The sequence below is a fragment of the Herpailurus yagouaroundi genome, unplaced genomic scaffold (assembly GCF_014898765.1).
Source record: "Herpailurus yagouaroundi ecotype Mexico unplaced genomic scaffold, PumYag 188, whole genome shotgun sequence".
NCBI classification, from domain to species: Eukaryota; Metazoa; Chordata; class Mammalia; order Carnivora; family Felidae; genus Herpailurus; species Herpailurus yagouaroundi.
This window is the reverse complement of record NW_024412419.1, coordinates 26758252-26780225: the sequence shown is the minus strand read 5'-3', so window position 1 is coordinate 26780225 and position 21974 is coordinate 26758252. Positions and strand designations below refer to the sequence as shown.

The 21974-nt window shown below is 34.9% G+C and overlaps 1 protein-coding gene across 13 annotated transcripts in view; it reads right to left on the bottom strand.

Moving 5' to 3' along the window:
* BIRC6 (baculoviral IAP repeat containing 6) overlaps positions 1–21974 on the bottom strand; it is a 225633-nt gene that overhangs the window by 44182 nt on the left and 159477 nt on the right. For all 13 annotated transcript variants that reach the window (XR_005797250.1, XM_040496471.1, XM_040496472.1 and 10 more), the window contains 3 exons: positions 21003–21220; positions 16955–17119; positions 15864–16032 (listed from right to left, as the gene is read on the bottom strand). Coding sequence is in view for 12 of the 13 variants with exons in the window: in XM_040496471.1 (XP_040352405.1) it covers positions 15864–16032; positions 16955–17119; positions 21003–21220 (552 nt within the window). In the remaining variant the exon portion in view is untranslated. The remainder of the gene's footprint in view (positions 1–15863; positions 16033–16954; positions 17120–21002; positions 21221–21974) is intronic.

Here is a 21974-nt window from a genome sequence, read left to right as displayed (position 1 = left end):
CAGTAAGTGAAGTATCCTCAATAGAACTGTTATGAAAAACTTCTTAATTATTTATTCACATACCATTTCCACTTTTTCCTTCTGGGGTATTTATTTTTTTCAATTGCTTTATAATACTGCTTTGTATATGAGGAAAAGAAAAAGTTTTATGAACATTTTCCCTAATATGTCATCTTAGTTTTCAAATATATGAAGAGAGAGACACAAATGTGACTTATACAGCTTCTTTCGTCTCGGAGCCAGCAAAAGAAATGAAGCTTAAGCTTATCTTCCATCTTCCACTAAAATTCTGAATAGCTTCCATTTCTACACTTAAGTACTGGACACATTAGAATTTACACTGATATAAATATGGCCAGTTATCCAAAGATTTCCAATTGTGCTATTTTATAAACTCATTTAATGAAGTACAGCACACAGTGTTTTATTCTTCCTAGCCTGCTTCCTTGTAACATTCAAAGAGAAAAAGAAGAGTATAAATTACAACAAAAACCCCAGTAACTTATTTTGTGGGTACCAACCAATTCTAAAATTTATACAGAAAGGCAAAATACTCAAAATAGCCAGTATAATACTTAAAAAGAAGTCAAAGAGCTGCTAAAAGCAGACTTTAAGACTCACTATAAAGTTAACGATAATCAAGATAATGTAGTATTGGCAAAATAACAAATAGATCAATGGAACAAAAAATTTAACAAAAATCTGTACATGAAGATTTACAGCGGCTTTATTCATAACTGCCAAGACCTGGAAACAAGCAAGATGTCTTTCAAAAGGTGAACTGTTAAATTGTTGACTATCCAAGCTTTCAAGTCACAAAATGACATGGAGGAAACTCAAATACATGTTGCTCAGCAAAAGAATTACTCAGTGAAAGCCAATTTGACAAGGTTATATACTGTATAATTCCAACTATATGACATTTTGGAAAAGGAAAAACTGGAGCCTGTAAAAAAGTTACCAGAGGTTTTGGGGGATGAGGGACAGTCTGGGATGAATAGGGGGGAACACAGGGAGTTTCTTAGGGAAGTGAGTGGAATCTACTTTGTGTGATACTATAATGGTGGAATGCAGGACACTATGCATTTGTCAAAATCCACAGAAATGTCCAAGAGAGAGTGAACACTAATGTAAACTACTGACTTTAGTTAAAAACAATGTATCATTATTATTCCATCAATTGTAACATGTACCACACTAATGCAAGATAGAAGTAACAGAGGATACTGAGTAGAAGAGAGAGGGAAAATACAGAACTCAATGTTTAAGTAAAGCTGTACAACTGCTTTAAAAAGCACGGTGCACGCGCGCGCACACACACACACACACACACACATTTTTTTGGCTTATACGTTTTAAGGAGAGAGTGTGCGCATACGCCAGGGCAGGACAGAGAAAGAGGGAAAGACAGAATTCCAAGCCGACTCCATGCTGTCATTGCTGAGTTTGATACGGGGCTCAAACTCAAGAAGCATGAGATCATGACCTGAACTGAAATCCAGAGTTGGTCACTTAACCAAGTGAGCCATCCAGGAGCACCCCAAAATAAAGTAAATTAGTTTAAAAAACAAGCTACAAAAAAACCATAGTATTTTATACAAGAATATAACTAACCCAAGACAATGATTGAAAAAAAATGCTTTTTAATGTTTATTTTTGAGAGAGAGAGAGAGAGAGAGAGAAAGAGAGAGAGCGAGAGAGCAAGTGAGCATGAGTGGAGGAGAGGCAGAGAGGAAGACACAGAATCTGAAGCAGGCTCAGCTCTGAGCTGTCAGCACAGAGCCTGATGTGAAGCTCGAACTCACAAACTGCGAGATCATGACCTACTAGGCTGAAGTCAGATGCTTAACAAACTGAGCCACCTAGGCACCCCAGGGCACAATGATTTTTTAAAATAATAATTATTAAATGGTTATAAGTTACAAAAAAAACAGGAAAAACCACAAAATAAGAAACCACCTGTCCATTATAAGAATAATGCCGAGGCCAGCTCAGCATGCTAAAACTCAATAAAAAGGAGTTGGGAAAAAAGATATGACAAATTTGCAAGCACATGTATGACTGTTAATTAAAATTTTTTTAAATCTAAAAATAAATGGGAATAGAGAAAACAAAACAGCTCTTTTAAGTAAATGAAACATGGTACTTCCTTTTATTCAAATGACATTTCATTCAATTAAGTTAGCAGTGGGAAGGGACAACTGAGAATCTTAAATTATGAAAATAAAATATATTCTCTTCAAATCAGAAATGGAAGCAAAAGCTGTGGAGACAAGGTAATAAGCAACGGACAATGAGATTGAGAATCGTTTTAACAGTGTGAGACATAAAACTCTGGGTCCGATTTACAAAGAACTTTAAATTTCATTACTGTATCATTTCTTATGTATTTTGCTCTTAAAATGTCAAGTTTTTATATGTTTGCTTTTTTCCTGATAATAATTAGTTACATAAACAAGTGCGTTAATTTTAATGTCAAATTCTAAGAGATATTAACATATCCGGCAATCTACACTTATGTCTGGAACTTAGAACATGGTTATTAATTAATAACTCATTTTGTATTATTTGTGTTTTTTAAAAAAAGATTTATTTCTGAATATGGCCAGAGAGGAGAAAACTAAGGAAAAGCTAATTTATGTCATGTTTTTTTTGGTATGCACTTTTAAAACTAACGTGGATGGATAGTCAGTGAACAAAGGAGTCAATAAATGTAACAAACTCTTAATAAAAACTTTCTTGTTAATATACAAAACAAAGCAGGGCGCCTGGGTGACTCAGTCGGTTTAAGCATCCGACTTCGACTCAGGTCATGATCTCACAGTTCATGAATTCCAGCCCCGCATCAGGTGAGCTCAAGCCCCACTCCAGGCTCCAGACTCTCTCTCCCTCTCTCTCTGAACTTTGTGGGATTCTCTCTCTCTCTCACTCCCTCCCTCTCTGCCTCTTGCTTACTCGTATGCTTTGTCTCTCAAAAATAAATGAATAAATTAAAAAATAAAGTAAAATGAAAAAAATAAAATTAAAATTAAAAAAATTACTTGAAAAACTGTAACACAAAGCAACTGTTTCCATCTTGAATTCCTTAGTCCCATTTCTGTCAATAAGAGCTTCATCAGAAAACCTTAGATTATCTTTATACTTTGCTCTTTTTTACCTGCATACTTCACTGTTATTAAAGGATTAAATATGACCAGCTGACAAAGAAAGAGCAGGGGCACAACGCTGTTATGCAACCCCATGTCTGCAACAGTGGCTTACAGCTCCATCATTATTCATAAAGTGCCAAGTGCATGTTCAATGTTACTGCTTATTACTAAACAAAGTCACTATCCTTCTGATGCTCGGAAGTTCCCTGGTTGCTGAATTATGCAATGCTTGAAAAGTACCTTGGAGTTAACAACTACAGATAGAGGTGTGTGACATTACTATAATTATTCCGGTAAGAGAAATTTTCTAATTTGAAAGTAGTGACTAGTACAAGATATAAAAACAGAATTCTCATTTTCTGTATTTGAAATTACACTTCAACACAGAAAAGGATGTTCAAATAGCTGAAAAGAAACAGAAGAGTTTTAAGATTCATCAGACAGAAAATTCATAAGTAGTCACCATTTTTCTGAAGCACCATTCAGCATGTATAAAAGCCAAAAGAAACATGGAACACATTTACCACTTGATTACTACTGGTAGAGGCTATCAATTTATACCAAACAGTTACAGTGAAATTTACATGGATTACTACTGGAGAAGACCCCTCCCCCTGGATACAATGAAAATATCTGTCATCTTGAGTATGAAGCCTGTCCAGGCTCTGCTCACTTTTCTTTCCTTGAGTACAAGCGGAAGCTCTCCACGAAGAGAAAAAAATCCATTCATCACCACTGTGGACTATGCAGGATATCTGATAATACTTTATTCCTGATGCAATGTAGAGTAAGGAACACATCTTTTTATTATTTTAAAAATCTGACATTTAGAACCTTCATTATTTTAGGCTAAAATATGCAGTGATTATATACACATATCAGACCAACTGACTGCGATTCACATGTATGTCAGCTTAGCTAGATATAGATAGAATATTTGAAAATAAAATTTAGAGTTACAGGGGCGCCTGGGTGGCGCAGTTGGTTAAGCGTCCGACTTCAGCCAGGTCACGATCTCGCGGTCCGTGAGTTCGAGCCCCGCGTCAGGCTCTGGGCTGATGGCTCAGAGCCTGGAGCCTGTTTCCGATTCTGTGTCTCCCCCTCTCCCTGCCCCTCCCCCGTTCATGCTCTGTCTCTCTCTGTCCCAAAAATAAATAAACGTTGAAAAAAAAAATTTAGAGTTACTAAATATAGAACATATATAAATGGCAGATCTAATGTTTACCTTTTCATTATATTTTCTTATCCTATCGAACTGTTGATAATAGATTAGAAGTTCTACTAAAATATATTCATTTTCTATCATTTTCTCTCATGTTAACAGAATAAAATAGAAATGCACCCTGAAAAATTATGCAAAGATAACAAGTACAGTAAATTTATTTACTATTTCTGTACATGTTGGAAGGAATCTTTCCTAGAGGTTTCACAATTTTCTTTTTTTCTAGACCAAGAGATGTTCTGGGAAAATGAGTACTTTTCTCATCATTACAGCAGAAGACGTTAAGAAGCAAGAAAAGAAAGAAGAAAAAGAAGAGCCTATCTCGGCCATATTAGGCATCATGGGACAATAGTTCATCTCTTGGTAATTGTTCTTGTTTTATTTCTATACCACACTCTGATGATCTTTTTCATGGGGCTGCATTCAAGACCAAAGCCAGCTCTGATAAGAATGATTTCTAAGAATATCCTTTAAAAGTCCATTTCCAGAGAACTATGGCACACATTCCAGAGTAAATGCCTTGTTCTAAGCGTGGCGATGACTACGGACGACCAAGATTTACTGCCAGAAAACATACATGACTTGGCAATATAAACAAGACACAAAAGCAAAAATGCCATAGATATTTTTTCTCAACGTACATGTTGAATATATTGTTTATAATCAAATTGTATTTAAATATGTTTTCTTTAAGCTCCTACCTATCTACCTAATATAGGAAAGGGAAATTTAGTCAATATGGAAAGTAAGACCAACAAAATGTAAAGCAAAATAAAGATTTAGTCAGCATAAATAAACACAATATTTTCAAAATCACTACTTCCTCTGGATTTATATTTAATATCCCAAAAGAAATGCATACTTTAAAATGATTTTTTGGTAGTTAAGCAATTCTAACTGTAAGATTACATAGAAAATGAACACTATATAAGAAAAGTATCTTGTAGGGGCGCCTGGGTGGCGCAGTCGGTTAAGCGTCCGACTTCAGCCAGGTCACGATCTCGCGGTCCGTGAGTTCGAGCCCCGCGTCAGGCTCTGGGCTGATGGCTCACAGCCTGGCGCCTGTTTCCGATTCTGTGTCTCCCTCTCTCTCTCTCTCTGCCCCTCCCCCGTTCATGCTCTGTCTCTCTCTGTCCCAAAAATAAATAAAACGTTGAAAAAAAACTTAAAAAAAAAAAAAAAAGAAAAGTATCTTGTTTTTTTCTGATGAGTCATCAGCACATGCTGACTTTATTTCTCTGATGAATTTCAGTAAAAACAAAAACAAAATAGACACCTAAAATGTGCAAAAACTTCAACTCAATTGAATAAAATATTTGTTTACAGAGTGTTAATTTAAGTAAACTCAAAACTAATGTGAAAACTAAATACATTCATTATTCAAATATTTAATTTTATTTAACATTTTTTTAAATGCTTATTTTTGAGAGAGAGTGCAAGCTAGAGAGAGGCAAAGAGAGAGAAGCGGACAGAGGACCCGAGGCATTCTCTGTGCTGACAGCAGACAGCCCAATGCAGGGCTCCAACTCACAAACTATGAGATCATGACCTGAGGCAAAGTCTGATGCTCAATCAAATGAGCCGCCCAGGTGTCTCTCAAATATTTAATTTTCAATTAAGGAATTTATCCACTTACTTTGCCTAATCTGACACATAAAATCATCCTATATATTTCAAGGAAATATCATACAGAAAGAATCAGAGATCTTTAAATTATTTCTCTGTAAATTATAAATCCTTTTAGTAATTAAATACTGAATTTTAATCTATAATTATTTGCAATTAATAACCATACAAAGTAATGTGGGTAATGTTCATATCTTAAAAGACAATCACTGGGAATGCAAGCTGGTGCAGCCACTCTGGAAAACAGTATGGAGGTTCCTCAAAAACTAAAAAAAGAACTACCCTATGACCCAGCGATTGCACTACTAGGCATTTATCCACAGGATACAGGTGTGCTATTTTGAAGGGACACACGCACCCCAATGTTTACAGCAGCACTATCAACAACAGCCAAAGTATGGAAAGAGCCCAAATGTCCATCGATGGATGAATGGATAGAGAAGATATGGTGTGCATACACACACACACACACACACACACACACACACACACACACACACACAATGGAGTATTACTGGGCAATCAAAAAGAAGGAAATCTTGCCATTTGCAACTACGTGGATGGAACTGGAGGGTATTATGCTAAGTGAAATTAGTCAGAGAAAGACAAAAATCATATGACTTCACTCATATGAGGACTTTAAGAGACAAAACAGATGAACATAAGGAAAGGGAAACAAAAATAATATAAAAACAGGGAGGGGGACAAAAGAGAAGAGACTCATAAATATCGAGAACAAACTGAGGGTTACTGGAGGGGTGGTGGGAGGGGGGATGGGCTAAATGGGTAAGGGGCATTAAAAAATCTATTCCTGAAATCATTGTTTCACTATATGCTAACTAATTTGGATCTAAATTTTAAAAAATAAAAAATAAAATATAAAATTAAAAAAAGAATTTTATATTGATACATATTAAAATGATAATATTTGGGATACATTGGGTTAAATAGGATACATTAAAAAATAAAAAATAAAAAAGATAATTACATAACAAATATATTATGCTTGGCAAACTAATTACATTTTTTTAGTAGTGATCTGGTAATTTGACTTTTACAGTTAAAATCCTTCCCAATTAAAACTATATTTTCTCCTCTAAAAGATCAAGTTGTAGAAATTATATTTGAGCAAAACATAGTTAAAAACAAATGCTGAGGGGGCACTGGGTGGCTCAGTCAGGCATCCGACTTTGGCCCAAGTCACAATCTCACGGTTCATTGATTCGAGCCCTGCACCAGGCTCTGTGCTGACAGCTCAGAGCCTGGAGCCTGCTCTGGAATTTGTGTCTCCCTATCTCTCTCTGCCCCTCCCCTGTTCATGCTCTGTCTCTCTGTCTCTCAAAAATAAATAAATGTTGGGAAGCCTGGGTGGCTCAGTTGGTTAAGCGTCCGACTTTGGCTCAGGTCATGATCTCACGGTTCGTAGGTTTGAGCCCTGCATCGGGCTCTGTGTTGACAGCCTGGAGCCTGGAGCCTGCTTTGGATTCTGTGTCTCCCTCTCTCTCTCTGCCCTTTTCCCTTTTGCGCTCCCTCTCTCAAAAAATAAATACATGTTAAAAAAAATTTTTTAAATACATAAATGTTAACAAAACAAAACAAAATGCTGAAATAAACACTGGGTACAGTAAAGTAAGAGAAAGAATTTTTTCACCCAGAATTCTCACTAAAATGTAACTCAATAAATAAACTGAAAACTATTCTTTGATATTACTGCATATTTATAAACAAAACATGCCTTTGCAATCAAGATGCTTGCAAATGAGGAGCACCTGGTGGCTCAGTAGATTAAGTGTCCAACTCTTGATTTCAGCTCAGGTCATGATCTCACGGTTTGTGAGACAACCTCACGATGGCAGCTCTGTCAGCACAGAGTCTGCTTGGGATTCATTCTCTCTCTCTCTCTCTCTCTCTCTCTCTCTCTCTCTCTCTCTCCCCAAAGCCCCCTACCGTCCCTTCCCTGTTCTTGCACGCATGTGCTTGCTCTCTCTAATAAACTTAAAAAAAATTTTTTTAGAAAGTTACTTGCAAATGAAAATTACTAAAAGGGTATCTTAAGTGAGCACACAGCATGAAGACTATTTGTCCATTAACAAACAATTAGAAGGTGTTTTACTGCATAGCTATGAATTTGATATAAGTAACACTATCATATATAAATGCTATAACAGAAACATCAATGGACTTCATACAAATACTATGATAAAAGTAACTTTTGCATATAATAATTCATACACAATATTTCCTCTCCCTTGCAGTTTTCCAATTTAATTTATTGAATTCATACTCCTCAACTGAGCCTTAGCCAACAAATTATTTTGGGGATTCACGTCAACCCTAGAAATGCTGAATGCTGGCTTAAGTCGGCAGTTAAGCCAGCCAGTAGACAAAAAGAATGAAATACAGAGAAACCCACATCAAAGTATCAAAGATTTTTGGCATAGGATCAAAGTATGTATGTTTCTTACACAAGTCAGGAAGGGCTCTACCCAGCTGGAAGGGCATTCTACTGGGGAAATATGTATGTATATGGTATATTTTATAGTTTCTCAATGTAAACCTAATTAATTGATTGTTTTAGTCAATTCCTTTTTTATGGCGTCTTTAAAAAAAGTATTCTAAATTTGTTATATAAACATCCAGTTTGTGTAATATTGAATTATGTCACGGCAATAGAGGCTTAAATAAATTTGGAAACAAACACAACTTTTAACAGGTTTACAATTTAACTATTGAGAAGAGAAATATACATATACAAGTTGAGTTGTTTATAAAAGAACTAGAGAGTTATGTTTAATTTGGCAAGTGGTTAGGTGGATTCATTAAGAAAGTTTATACTATAACAGCACTACAACGTGAGAAGTAAAAATATAAGCATTAGGTACACTGGCAACTAACAGGAAGGAAGGATCGCTTTACTGTGGTTGATCAAGTAAGGTATCTCTGCAGTGTTGCAGATATTTTATCCTTACAAACCGGTACAAATCAGATCAGTTGGGAATCCATTTAAAGTTTAATTAAAGCAACCCCATCTCCCCCTTTAAAATTACCAGTACAATTATTTAACAGAGAGAGTGATGTATTCTACACCAAAGATATTTGCATATAGGATGCCTCTGACAAAGATGAGAATTCCAGATAAAGGGAACTAACATTTGTTGATGAACGCTTATGTGCAAGACACACTGAGTGGACAATAACATGATCACAATCTTGGCATTCTGTACTCTTTTACCAAGAATGAAATGGTAGAGGAGTGCTTGCGTGGCTCACTCAGTTAAGTGTCTGACTTCGGCTCAGGTCATGATCTTGCGGCTCGGGAGTTCGAGCCCCGCGTCGGGCTCTGTGCTGTCAGCTCAGAGCCTGGAGCCTGCTTCGGATTCTGTGTCTCCCTCTCTCTCTGCCCTTCCTCTGCTTGCATACACTCTCTTTCTCTCAAAAAATAAGCAAACATTAGAAAAAATTAAAAGAAAAAAAAAAGAATGAAATGGTAGACAGGTCCTGAAAGTATCTTGTTTTTGTAGAAAATAGATACACTAAATATAGGCAAGCATTCCAGATTTTATTTTGTACTCCTCAGCTAATTTTCAAGAAAACTAGGGCCATATTATAACAGTTTGGGATTAAAAACCAAATGGCATGCAATTCTACTTAGCAGAAGTATCTTAAAATTTTTACCCCTTTCTGACAGACTGTTTATTAACAGAGTGCAAAGAAATGGCATACACAACACAACTCAAAAGCTTCAAGTAAACTATTACAAAGAAAACTATAAGTAAGGATATAAAGTTAAGTATTATGTGTCATAATGGCTCAATAATTTCTACTTATTTGTTCTCAGACAAGTTGTATCAACAAAGTAACTTTTTACGAATGATAAAATTGCTTACTTTCTATTGATAAACTATTATCTTTTCTCGGTACAACACTAATGTAATATTCAAGCTCTTAAACAATAGGCCCTCCTGAATTTACTGCCCTGAAGACCAGAAAGATGGATAGGGGAAAAAAGGAAAAAAAAAAAAAAAGGAAAGATGGGTACACTTCCAATTGTACATTTACTTTGAATTAACTTTATAGTAATAACTTTGGGTTTTAAAAAATGTGGTCATATTTAAATTAAGACATTTGCCATACAAGAAAATTAACTTTAATTTCAACTAGTATACTCATGAGATTAAACTTAAGTCCTCACTTTCTGAGAAATATAACAAAAGATCAGACACGATAAGAACCTAAACACGTAACTCCAGTGTGAGGAAAATCAGATGGTTTAATACAGCTTGCACTAATGGATTTTGTTCCACTATAGGTAGTTATGGAACCAGCAAACCAACGCTGTGAAAATGACAAAATTTTCATACTAGTATATACCATCACTTAGCTAAGACAAACAGCCAAACTGGTACCTTATAATGTTCCCAAAAGAAAGTCCTGTACTTGTTTTCTCATTTCTACCTTCCTCTAACCTATCATGTTTATTCATTTCTCTTTTCCATACTGAAAAATCCACTTATGGCTTTCCTTCAGATTTGAAAATTTTTGAGTTTGGTAATAGCCATATTACTGCTAAAGAGTTAAACCCGGGCAACTGACTAAATGTCTCTGGATTTCATTTTTCTCATTTGTCCCTTCCTAGTCTGTATATTAGCAGGGAATGAACAGGAAAACTCAAGTTTCCCTTTCTGAAATTGTATTTACCTCCATGCTATGAAACCAGCACTAAAATGGTACAGATTTTATGATACTGATAAAGGATTTTTTTTTTTTTTTTACAGAAAGAGAAAAAAGAGTATGAGTGGGAAAGGGATGGGGGAGGGGGGAGGAAAAGGGGGGAGGGAGGGAGGGAGACAGAGAGAGAATATGAATCTTAAGCAGGCTTAACGCTCAGTGCAGAGCCTGATGTAGGGCTACACCCTATGACCCTGGGATCATGACCTGAGCTAAAGTGAAGAGTCAGATGTATAACCAACTGAGCCACCAAGGCATCCCTGATTGTTCCATTACATTAATGGCAAGTAAGTTAATATTCTCAGTGACGTTTTCTGAAAATAGGAGAATGTCATTTCCCAAAATGGTATCAAGATGAGGTGAGGGTGAGGTACCCTAAAGGAACATTCTACATTCATACTTTTTTTTTTTAAACCAAATATTGCTAGCAATGAAACAGGATCTCCATCTAGTGGCCAGTAGGGTAACTGCATGCTTACTGAAGAGCATAGTTAACCGTGGCTTGAGGAAAAAAAAGATCCTTGTTTACAAGGCAGCTTTCAAAATAACATGGCTATAACAAATAGAATGTTGACAAAGAAAAGTTAAAATGAACACATTCTTTATACAAGGATTTTCCTATCTACCTAACTACTTTCTCTAATGGTTTTTACCATTCCTATGAAAACTGATACTTGAGTTCAAGCATGTAATTCACTTATTTGTTTCAATTACCCACCTTCAGCTCTGGCTTCAAATTTACTGTTTTATAATTTTTCCAGCAACTCTCTTGATTACAGACTAAGCTTACTGAATTAAATTCTTTCAAGAAAAATTTAAAAATACATACACAATACTGTTTTGATACATATAGTTGGCCAACAGAGAGGTATATTACTGGGTTAATCTAATGTACAAAAGCAAGTAAGAACACTAATATATTTCTTTATTTTATTAGCATAAAAAGAACTATTATTTAAGCTTCAAATATACATATCTATTTTATTTTATTTAAAAAAAATTTTTTTTTCAATGTTTATTTATTTTTGGGACAGAGACAGACAGAGCATGAACGGGGGAGGGGCAGAGAGAGAGGGAGACACAGAATCGGAAACAGGCTCCAGGCTCTGAGTCATCAGCCCAGAGCCCGATGTGGGGCTCGAACTCACGGACCGTGAGATCGTGACCTGGCTGAAGTCGGACGCTTAACCGACTGCGCCACCCAGGAGCCCCAATATACATATCTATTTTAAATAACTGAAACCATCCCATAATATCTGAGAAATCTGATCACCAAAACAGACACTTCAAAAATTTTGCCATTCTTTCACTTATAAACAGGCTTCTACTTTTTGTGCCCCACCCATTTTCAGGCCAACAGATAAAGACCAATATATGAAAAGTGTATAGTAACAAAACTACTATTAGGTTACTAAAAATTCCTCCTGGGGGGAGCCTAGGTGGCTCACTCGGTTAAGCGTCTGACCTCAGCTCAGGTAACAATCTCATGGTTCATGAGTTCGAGCCCTGCATCAGGCTCTGCACTGCCGGCTCAGAGCCTGGAGCCTGCTTTGGATTCTCTGTCTCCCTCTCCCTCTCCCTCCCCGTGTCTCTCTCCACCCACCCCCCTGCTTGCATACACACGTGTGCGCGTGCTTGCTCGCTCTCTCTCAAAAACAAATAAAACACTAAACATACACATTCATAAGCGTATCCAGTAATTTTTAAATTTTACAAATCAATATAAAAATAACACACTGGATAAATAATACAAAGCCATATTATGCTACAAGTTAAAGTGTTGTTTGAGAATCACTTATTGTAAATATAACAGATGTAATGACTAAACATAATCAGTACCTATCTCTGGAGAATGGGATCAGTGTCTCAGTTACACAACTGTTAGAAGGTCAGTAACGGAAAAAAGGGTGTCCTTTTCTCCAAGGAATCAGTATGCACTCTTTATGCTGGTAATGATTTTACAACGGACAGTACTCTCTTTTCACCTGTGATGCAAAGATGTTCACAGCTAAAGTGAAGATCAATTATTATGTGCAATTTCTGTTTATCAGTATGGCTAGCATATTGTTATTCACTTAAAATTTTTGGCCAATTTTTAAACTTCCACCAAAATAAAACAGACTTACAAATAACCTGCTACATAACAAGCCTTCTAATATGAGAACTTTAAGGCATTATTAAAAGACACAAGTGGACTCTGGTATTCATAGCACTCTTTTTTTTTTTTTTTTTTTTTTAATTTTTTTGAAAATTTATTTATTTTTGGGACAGAGAGAGACAGAGCATGAACGGGGGAGGGGCAGAGAGAGAGGGAGACACAGAATTGGAAACAGGCTCCAGGCTCTGAGCCATCAGCCCAGAGCCCGACGCAGGGCTCGAACTCACGGAGCGCGAGATCGTGACCTGGCTGAAGTCGGACGCTTAACCGACTGCGCCACCCAGGCGCCCCTCATAGCACTCTTTAATAGTCATTAAGAAGAAAAGTTCAGAGATTTCAAATTATCTAACTTATACATTAGGAGTCAGAAAAGAAGGACAAAAACGAGGTTGTAAAGGGGTAAGAAACCACATTCAATACTTAATGGCAGGCCAATGAAAGTAGGGCATGAACTGCTGTATGTCTTGTCTTGCTCGCCGATTGTTTCCCAACATGTAACAGAAAGGAAATGTGTACTACTTTACCAGAGTTCTCAAGACAGCCTATTTCATTATGCTTGCTTGTGTTTTTGTATATTATCTGCTAGCGATGCAAGCAAACCATCCCTTGAATATAATGTCTCAAATGAAATTATTAGCACCTCTCCAACAAACACCAACAAATGGCCTGTACTCTGTAAAAAATGTCAGTATTATGAAAGACAAAGCAAAGCTTGGAATGGTTTTTTACCCTATCCCACCACCCAAACTTGCCAATATTCTTTTTTTTTTTTTTTTTTTAAGTTTATTTATTTATTTTTGAGAGAGCAAGAGTGTGTGAGCAGGGGAGGAGCAGAGAGAGGGAGAGAGAATCCTAAGCAGGGCCCATGCTGTCAGCACAGAGCCTAACTGGCTTGAGCTCATGAACCGTGAGATCACAGCCTGAGCCAAAATTAAGAGTCTGTTGCTTCACTGACTGAGCCACCCAGGCATCCCACCAAAAATAATATTCTATAGGCAAGTGACAAAACTGGAAATTGGACTAGGTAATCTGTTCAGATTTTAAAATGCTACTTAAAAACTAACATTTTAAGCAAAATTAATGATTATATAAATAACATATTTACGGATATAATACTAAAGTATTTTTTCCTGAAAATCAATTCATATTTAGAATATTCTAAATGAGCATACTTTTCTCACAATCTAAAGATCAGAATATATTCCAAACGTGACAGTAATTTTCTCTGATCATTTAAAACATCGTTTAAAAGGTGTATTACCAAATTATCTGATCTACTTAACTAAGTCACTTTACAGCAATTAATTGATCTTAAAGTATTATTCCAAAATCATTTTTGTTACCACATCCAAATATAAATGTACCAATTCCAGTTATACCAATGGACAAGGTACCAGGTTCGAGCACATAATTCTAAAACTAGGGCTAAAACAAAATGATTTTATAGGGAAAAAGTCATAAAGGAAAGGTCAAATTCTGATCTGTCACATTAAACTTCTAAAATAGTTCCAAGATACAGCATCTAAGTCTCCGTAATGGCATATGGTTAACAAAATCACGGTTTATTTATTAACATAAATACTTACCAGAAAGTGCACCTTACATGAATACATTACTTTAAACAGTAAAAGTAGATAATACTGGATTTCCTTTTTGACCCTGATCCATAAACATAAAAGCTCAGTATTATACAAAGACTGAACTATAGAACAAGATAAATTTTAAAATTTTTGAGAGGATATACATTTTAAAAGTGAAAGGACTAATTAAATAATATTTTAATAATGTGGAAAGAGATAAAGAAAAACCTTATCCCACTCCACTCAATTTCTCTACACAACCCAATGTTAAATTTCAGCACCAATATCTAAAATAGTTAAGTGTTTATACCTCTAAATATTTTACTTAATCAAAAAAATACACTGTGTACCTGATACCTACTTTTTAAAAAAGACCAATTTAATGTATCAAACATGTCAATGTAAAAGAAAACTCAATCTAAATAATGTATCATCTCAATATTATTATGAAGTTTAAGGCAGATTAGAAAACTGTGTTTAGAAGCCCAATAATCTCCATAGTGGTAGAAAATAGGGGCAGTTACCCCTTTACAAATACAAGTAGCTTTTCCATCTCCATCTGTGCATTAAAAAGATTTATTCCCATCATTTTCCTCACCTATTCTTCCTTAATAATCTAAGTATATGTGTAAATGTCTATTTTCATAACAATATGATTAAAGAAAGGCATAGATAAGAAGAACAGATACTAAAAGTTCCTGGTGAAAGGGAAGCGATGTTAATTAACTTGTTTTTCTTGGCACTATCTGTAAACAAAACACATCCTTCTATTATTATTTAGGAAAAGAATATGTTTCTCAGAAGATACTTTCATAACTACTTATGAAATAAACTAGTTTCAATGATCAGCTGCACACTGGCAAAGTAAGTACCCACAGTACTTCTATTAGTGAATTTATGAAATTAGTAGTCTTATTATCAAGTACCTATGGGACTAAAATAATTTATACATGTCTTGAAATTACCATCATCCGAAATTTTACAGTGTTTGAGAAAAACATTAAAATTATTAAAATGCATAGAAGTTCAACCATATTTATATATAATATATAATATTTAGCTCAGAATAATATCAAGAAGCTACTAGCCTTTGCCCATTATTTTCAGTTATACATTATTTGTAAAAAAAAAAAAAAAGTACATTCACAGGTTAAAACAAAGAGATAATGAAAACTTTCATTTTGTGTTTCAGGACAGATGACAACACAGGTAACCCAATTAGAATCCCCAATTAGAATCTCCAAAAAAAACTAAGTGTTTCCACAATAATTTTTAAGAAATAAATCCGTTAATCTCATGCCTACAGATATTGGGGAAGGATAATACCAAATACTCCACCGGAACCTCATTATTTTAATAGATAATAAAGTAAACAAAGGACTAATGACAATGTGACTTACCTGAATCATTTCGTAGATAAGATGACATAGCTGGGATGAGACAAGACTGACTGAGAAGCTCCAGAAGTACAGAAGGAAGGGCGTTACTGTTCTGTACTCTACTCTCATGAGATGACTGAGCTTCCCCATTTACTGCTCCACTCACGGGATTTATGTAACTTGCAAGAACCTAAAAATAAAAATTAGAGGGTTTAAATTGGATTTTAGCTTCACATACTTTAAAAGCCCGCATTTGGTTAGATATTCAGTCTAAGTACCAAAAGTTTATATTTTCAAGTCAGTCAACGTCTTTGTTTCAAAAACAAGACTTGTTTCCCTCAGATTTTTCAAAAGAGAAGGGTGTGTTCTGCTCAATGTTACATTGTATATAGCTAGACATACAGAAAAAAATCCACCTAACAAGACAAACTTAAAAAAATGAGCAACAATTCTGGTATTATTTATATTACTGAATAGATTCCGTGTACAGTTTGACAGTGATCTTAGAATTTTGTACTAGAATGAGCCTATCATTCTAGAATTATAGAAAATAATGCTCAAAAACGTGGCCCATTTTAGTCAATTAGTTGATGCAGGGACTATAGCTATTATTTAAGCACCTGCCCTTCCCATTGGTGCTGTGGGATTTTCCATACTAGTACAACTTGCCTGATTCTAGAAGAGTCCTAAAACAATGTGAGGAACGAATAAAAGAATAAATAAATAAATAAACAAACATTTAAATATATATATTTAAAAAAGAGAGTCCAGATACAGCATTTTAGAAGAGAAGGTGACTGGAAGAAGGTAGATATGGTATATTTTCCAGTTATTGGATAATTTCGTCCCTGTCACTTTCCTCTCAGTGAAAAAGCTAATTGAGATGGAAGAAATTTAGAGTTACAAAGAGGGAAGAATAAATAATCTTTGTCCAGGGGTTTTAACATTATTTAAACATTAACATTATTTAAATGTACTAAGAGCAAGGAGCATAATATATTTTATAACAGTAGCTGAGGATGAGTTGGATAGTCATCAATACTTAAAAATCAACACAAATATAAAAAAAAATGTAACTATTATCACCGACAATATCAACTTTGTAAATATACCTGCAGAAGACAGGTAACATGTTCCTCTTCCAGCCTCTGTTTAGTTAAGGCTTGTTCAACATCCCATCCAGAAGCCGTAGAACCTGTTCCAAAGCCAGTCCCTTTTGCCCAATACAGCTGTTGTTCTTCTGTTGATGTAGGGTTATGAGAGCTCGATACCTGTGGCTTGTAACAAAAAATGAAAATTTCTTACTATTTGATTTTATTTATCCTCACAAATATTTATAAGTATCAACATAAATAATTTAGCTGCTATAAGAGAACAGCTGAAGTCTCCTCAAAAAAGTAAACAAAGGATTAATTATGTGACCCAGCACTTTCATTCCTAGGTATATAACCAAAGAAATAAAAACTGGCACTCAAATACAGGTCCATGTGTTTTCATAGCAAGACTATTCATGATAGCCAAAAAGCCAAAACAGCACAAATGCCCACCATGAATGCATTAACAACTGTGATATATACATACATTAAAATTATTCAGCCATAACATGTAATGAAGTACTGATATACGCTACTTTGTAAATGAACGTCAAAAACATGCTATGTCAAAGATGACAGACACAAAAGGTAACATACGGTACAATTTTATTCATATGAAATACCCAGAATAGGTAAATACAGAGAGATGGAACACATGGTAGCTGCCAGGTGTTAAGGGAAGGGGGAAAATGCTTATACTTAAGAATACATAAATAAAGGGGCACCTGCGTGATTCAGTCAGTTAAGCGTCCGACTTTGGCTCAGGTCACAATCTCATGGTTTGTGAGTTTGAGCCCCACATCGGGCTCTGTGCTGACAGCTCAGAGCCTGGAGCCTGCTTTGGGTTCTGTGTCTCCTTCTCCCTCTGACCCTCCCCTGCTCGTGCATTAATATTTAATAAATATTAAAAAAATCTTTTAAACAAAAACATATAAAAAATTTAAAATATCAGTAAAAGAGGGGGTAAAGACTTATAGTCAATGACACAAAATTAGATAGAGAAAACAGTGAAAGGAATAGGTACATGAGCCAGCTCCCTTAGGATGAATCTAGTTAAAGCATATCTTTAATTCTTTAACTGTGTCATATGTCTTTAATCACAGTAAGATTCCTCATACTCCTAGAAGGAACAATTTTCAATTTCTTTCTTACTGAGAATGTGATGTGTAGACAAAATCTTTTGGGAATAGGGGACATACTAAAAAAGTGAATGGTAGAGAGAGAAAAAATGACTTAGAACCACTGGTTTTATTAACATAACCTCAAACTCTGTGAAGGTCAATTCTTCATTATTATTTTTGTGCAATGTAAAATTAATTATATAAGAAGAATCCTCTTTTTAAACAATTTTCATTAAATATAATACACAATGTACCCTCAAAACATTTGCAAGTATTGGTTTCAAGGGTAATTTAAAAATAATACCAATGCTTTACATTTCTTTTAATGAGGATATTCTAAAGAAGAATATTATATACAATGATACTTTCCAAAAACAGATCTGTAAAACAGTTTTATGGATCTATGACTGCAAATGTCATCTTTCATGTTTTATAAGATAAACTTAAAATAAATCACAATTTCATCACCATATAAAAGTACCTGTAGAATTAACATTATTGATAAACATTTATTTTTTAAAATTTGTAATATAAATAATAACATATGCATGAAAAAAAAAAAGTCAAGTTTAATGAACTCCAAAAACTTATTTAACCAGGCAGGCCAAGAATTACATCACTGCACATAACAAATTGCCCCTATTCTATCTCCTATTTGTGAAACCTTCAATTCCTCCACAAAGTTAATTATAATCCCAATTTTTATACTCCTTACCTTTCTTTATAATTTTACCACCTAAGCATGAAACTATAGTCACTCTAGTTTCATTTTGTCTAATTTATGAACATTCTATAAATGGAATGATGCTGTATAAATTCCACTTTGTGTGGCACTTTAGTCGCGCTTGTGAAATTCATCACTGCTGTTACGTGTAGTTGGCTGTAGCTGTTTACTTTCATCACCTAATAGTATCCCATTATATAGTAGACTACAATTTGCTTATCTTTTACTGTCTCCACATTATTGTATCCATTCCAGTCATTTGTACTTTTCTGATAAAGAAACAGATCACCTTTCTCCATTTATTGGATATTTAGATACCCCCTCTTATGAAGTGCTCATTCTAGTCTTTCCTCTATTTTCCCATGAGGTTTTCTGCCTTTTCCTTTTGTAATTCTTGAAGCTGTCCAAATATTCTGAATACAAGTTCTTTATCAGATACACCCAAATATAGTCTCCCATTCTATGACTTCTGTTTTCACTATCTTAATAGTGTTTCTGATGAAAAATAGTTCTTAATTTTAACATAATTGCTTTTTTCCAATGTTTTTCCCCTTATGGGTTAGTGCTTTTTAAAAATCGTTTTTAAGAAATCTTAAAAAAAAATTTTTTTTTAACATGTATTTATTTTTGAGAGACAGAGAGAGGCAGAGTATGAGCAAGGGAGGGGCAGAGAGAGAGGGAGACACAAAATTTGAAGCAGGCTGCAGGCTGTGAGATGTCAGCACAGAGCCTGACGCCGGGCCTGAACTCACAAACTGCGAGATCATGACCTGAGCCAAAGTTGGATGCTCAACCGACTGAGCCACCCAGGCGCCCCAGAAATCTTTGTGTACTCTTAAGATCATAAAGGTATGAGCATATTTTTTCCATAAAAGGGTCCTATTATATTTTGTATGTGTTACATACATTTATATCTATCATCCAGTCATAATTAATTTTTGCATATAGAGTTCATTAGGGTTTAAAGTTTCATTTTTGTTCCACAAGAATATTTAACTGACCCCACCATCATTTATTGATAAGATCGTATTTACCCCATCATGTTGTGCAGTAACTATTTTCATTTCAGGTCATCCTACATACAGGGATTTAAGTCTATTGTTTGCTGGGCTTCTATCTATCCTTGTACTAATACCACAGACTAATAACAAATTTTGATACATGATAGCATAAGCCTAATAAATATGTTCTTCTTTGAAACTGCCTTGGCTATTTTTTAGCCTCTGCCTTTCCCCCAAAAATGTTAGAATTGGCTTGTCATATTCCTCCAAATTAAATCTGGGATGCCATCAAACACAACGATCAATTTGATAGGAAATAATACTGGGGCACAGTCAGTTATACATCTGACTCTGGATCTCACTCAGGTCATGATCTCACAGTACATGAGTTCTAGCCCCGCATCGGGCTCTGCACTGGTGGCGTAGAGCCTGCTTGGGATTCTGCTCTCCTTCTCTCTGTCCCTCCCCTGCTTGCACTCTCTCTCAAAAAAAAAAAAAAAAAAAAAAAAAAAGTATCATTGAACTGTTATATTTTCTGTGCCCATGGAAATAAACAGGGGCACAGACCTCATTTTATTAAAGTCTAGTGTTTCTTTTAAAAAGTTCATGTATGAGTGTAAATGTCTTGCACATATTTTTTCAGATTCATTCACAGATACTTTCTCTTTTTGATGCTATTCTAAAAAATAGATTGAAAAAGTGTATCATATGCTTCTTGCTGGTATACAAAAGTAACTTATTTTTAAATACTGAACCTGGATACTGTATCCTAATTAAATTTACTTATAGCATTAATTATTTTAGAATCTTCTAAAAACATAATCAAATCATCTTGAAATAATCAGGTGGTTTTCTTTCTTCTTTCTTTTTCCCTTGTTTTACTCTTTAGCTAGAGGCACCAATTCAATAGTATGATTCTAAAGTTTGAGAAAGAAAAGGAAAAGAGATCACAGTATAAATTCAGCATATGCTGGTAAATGGGAAAGCTTCCTTAAGCTTTAAAATCTTTGTTTTTTAAGCAGTTAGGTTAACCTATGGTTCCTCAAAGCACCCAATAAAGAAGAAAACACTTAGTTCATAGTTTCTCTTTCAAATATTGTTTAGGAACCAAAAAAGATGTACATGAGTCTCTGAACTATTATTACAGAAAAAACCCTATTCTGTACTCCATGAATTTAACTTAACTTTCTCACAATCGAGGTAAGTAAAAGTCAACCTACCTCTGCTTGATTGAGACTAGAGTTTGGAACTCGCGGGGCATGGTGGCTCAGGGCAGAGAGGCAGACAAGGATGAGGTGTAGTGCTCCAATTTCCAATGCCATCCGCCTCAGAAGCACACCATCATCAGTGGTCAAGGGTGTGGTGCTAAACAAGCTACGAAGGACATGGAAAGGAAGAGTTGGAAGCACATTGGCTGATGGAGATTGCAGAATATGACCTATATTAAAAAAAGAGAACTCGAAATTAAAAATATTTAAGAACACAATAAGGAACAATATTCAGGGTCACAAATTAATAGTGACAGTGTAACAGAAAATTATGTCATTAAATTTATTAAAAAGCAATCCAAAGACCAGAGAGTATCTTAAAATTTAGTAAGTGTCTAGAAAAACTCTTTAAGATATCATGAATGTAAATAAAAGCTGAAATATATTCATAGAATAATTAATCATTATTGACTATGTCAAGACTATTATAAGTCAGAACTAAAACCTAACAACTAAAATAGAAGCATTAGAAGTTCCTTACAACAGTATAAAAGCAACCTGATTGCCCTGGGAGTAGTTTTAACCATGAATAGATAATGAAAGAGCAAAACTATTTTATTTGGTGTGTACATAATATAGTTTTCTACTATGTCTAGCTAGAATGTTAAATGCCAAAAAAAAAAAAAAAAAAAGAAACCAAAAGAAAACAAAAACCACATATGAATGGTGGAAGAGAACCACTTCACAAATGGGTATCAAAATTATACTTTTTAAAAAGTATGTATGTATGTTCACGAAAAAACAAGTCTGAAATGGAGTAAAGGTAATTTTCTGTTTAGGGGTACACCTACCATGTTGTAATTGACTACCCAAATACAATGGTTCTTACCTCTCTTAAATTAAAAAATCAGATCAAATAGGGGCACCTGGGTGACTCAGTCACTAAGCATCTGACTTCAGCTCAGTTCAGGATCTCACGGTGTT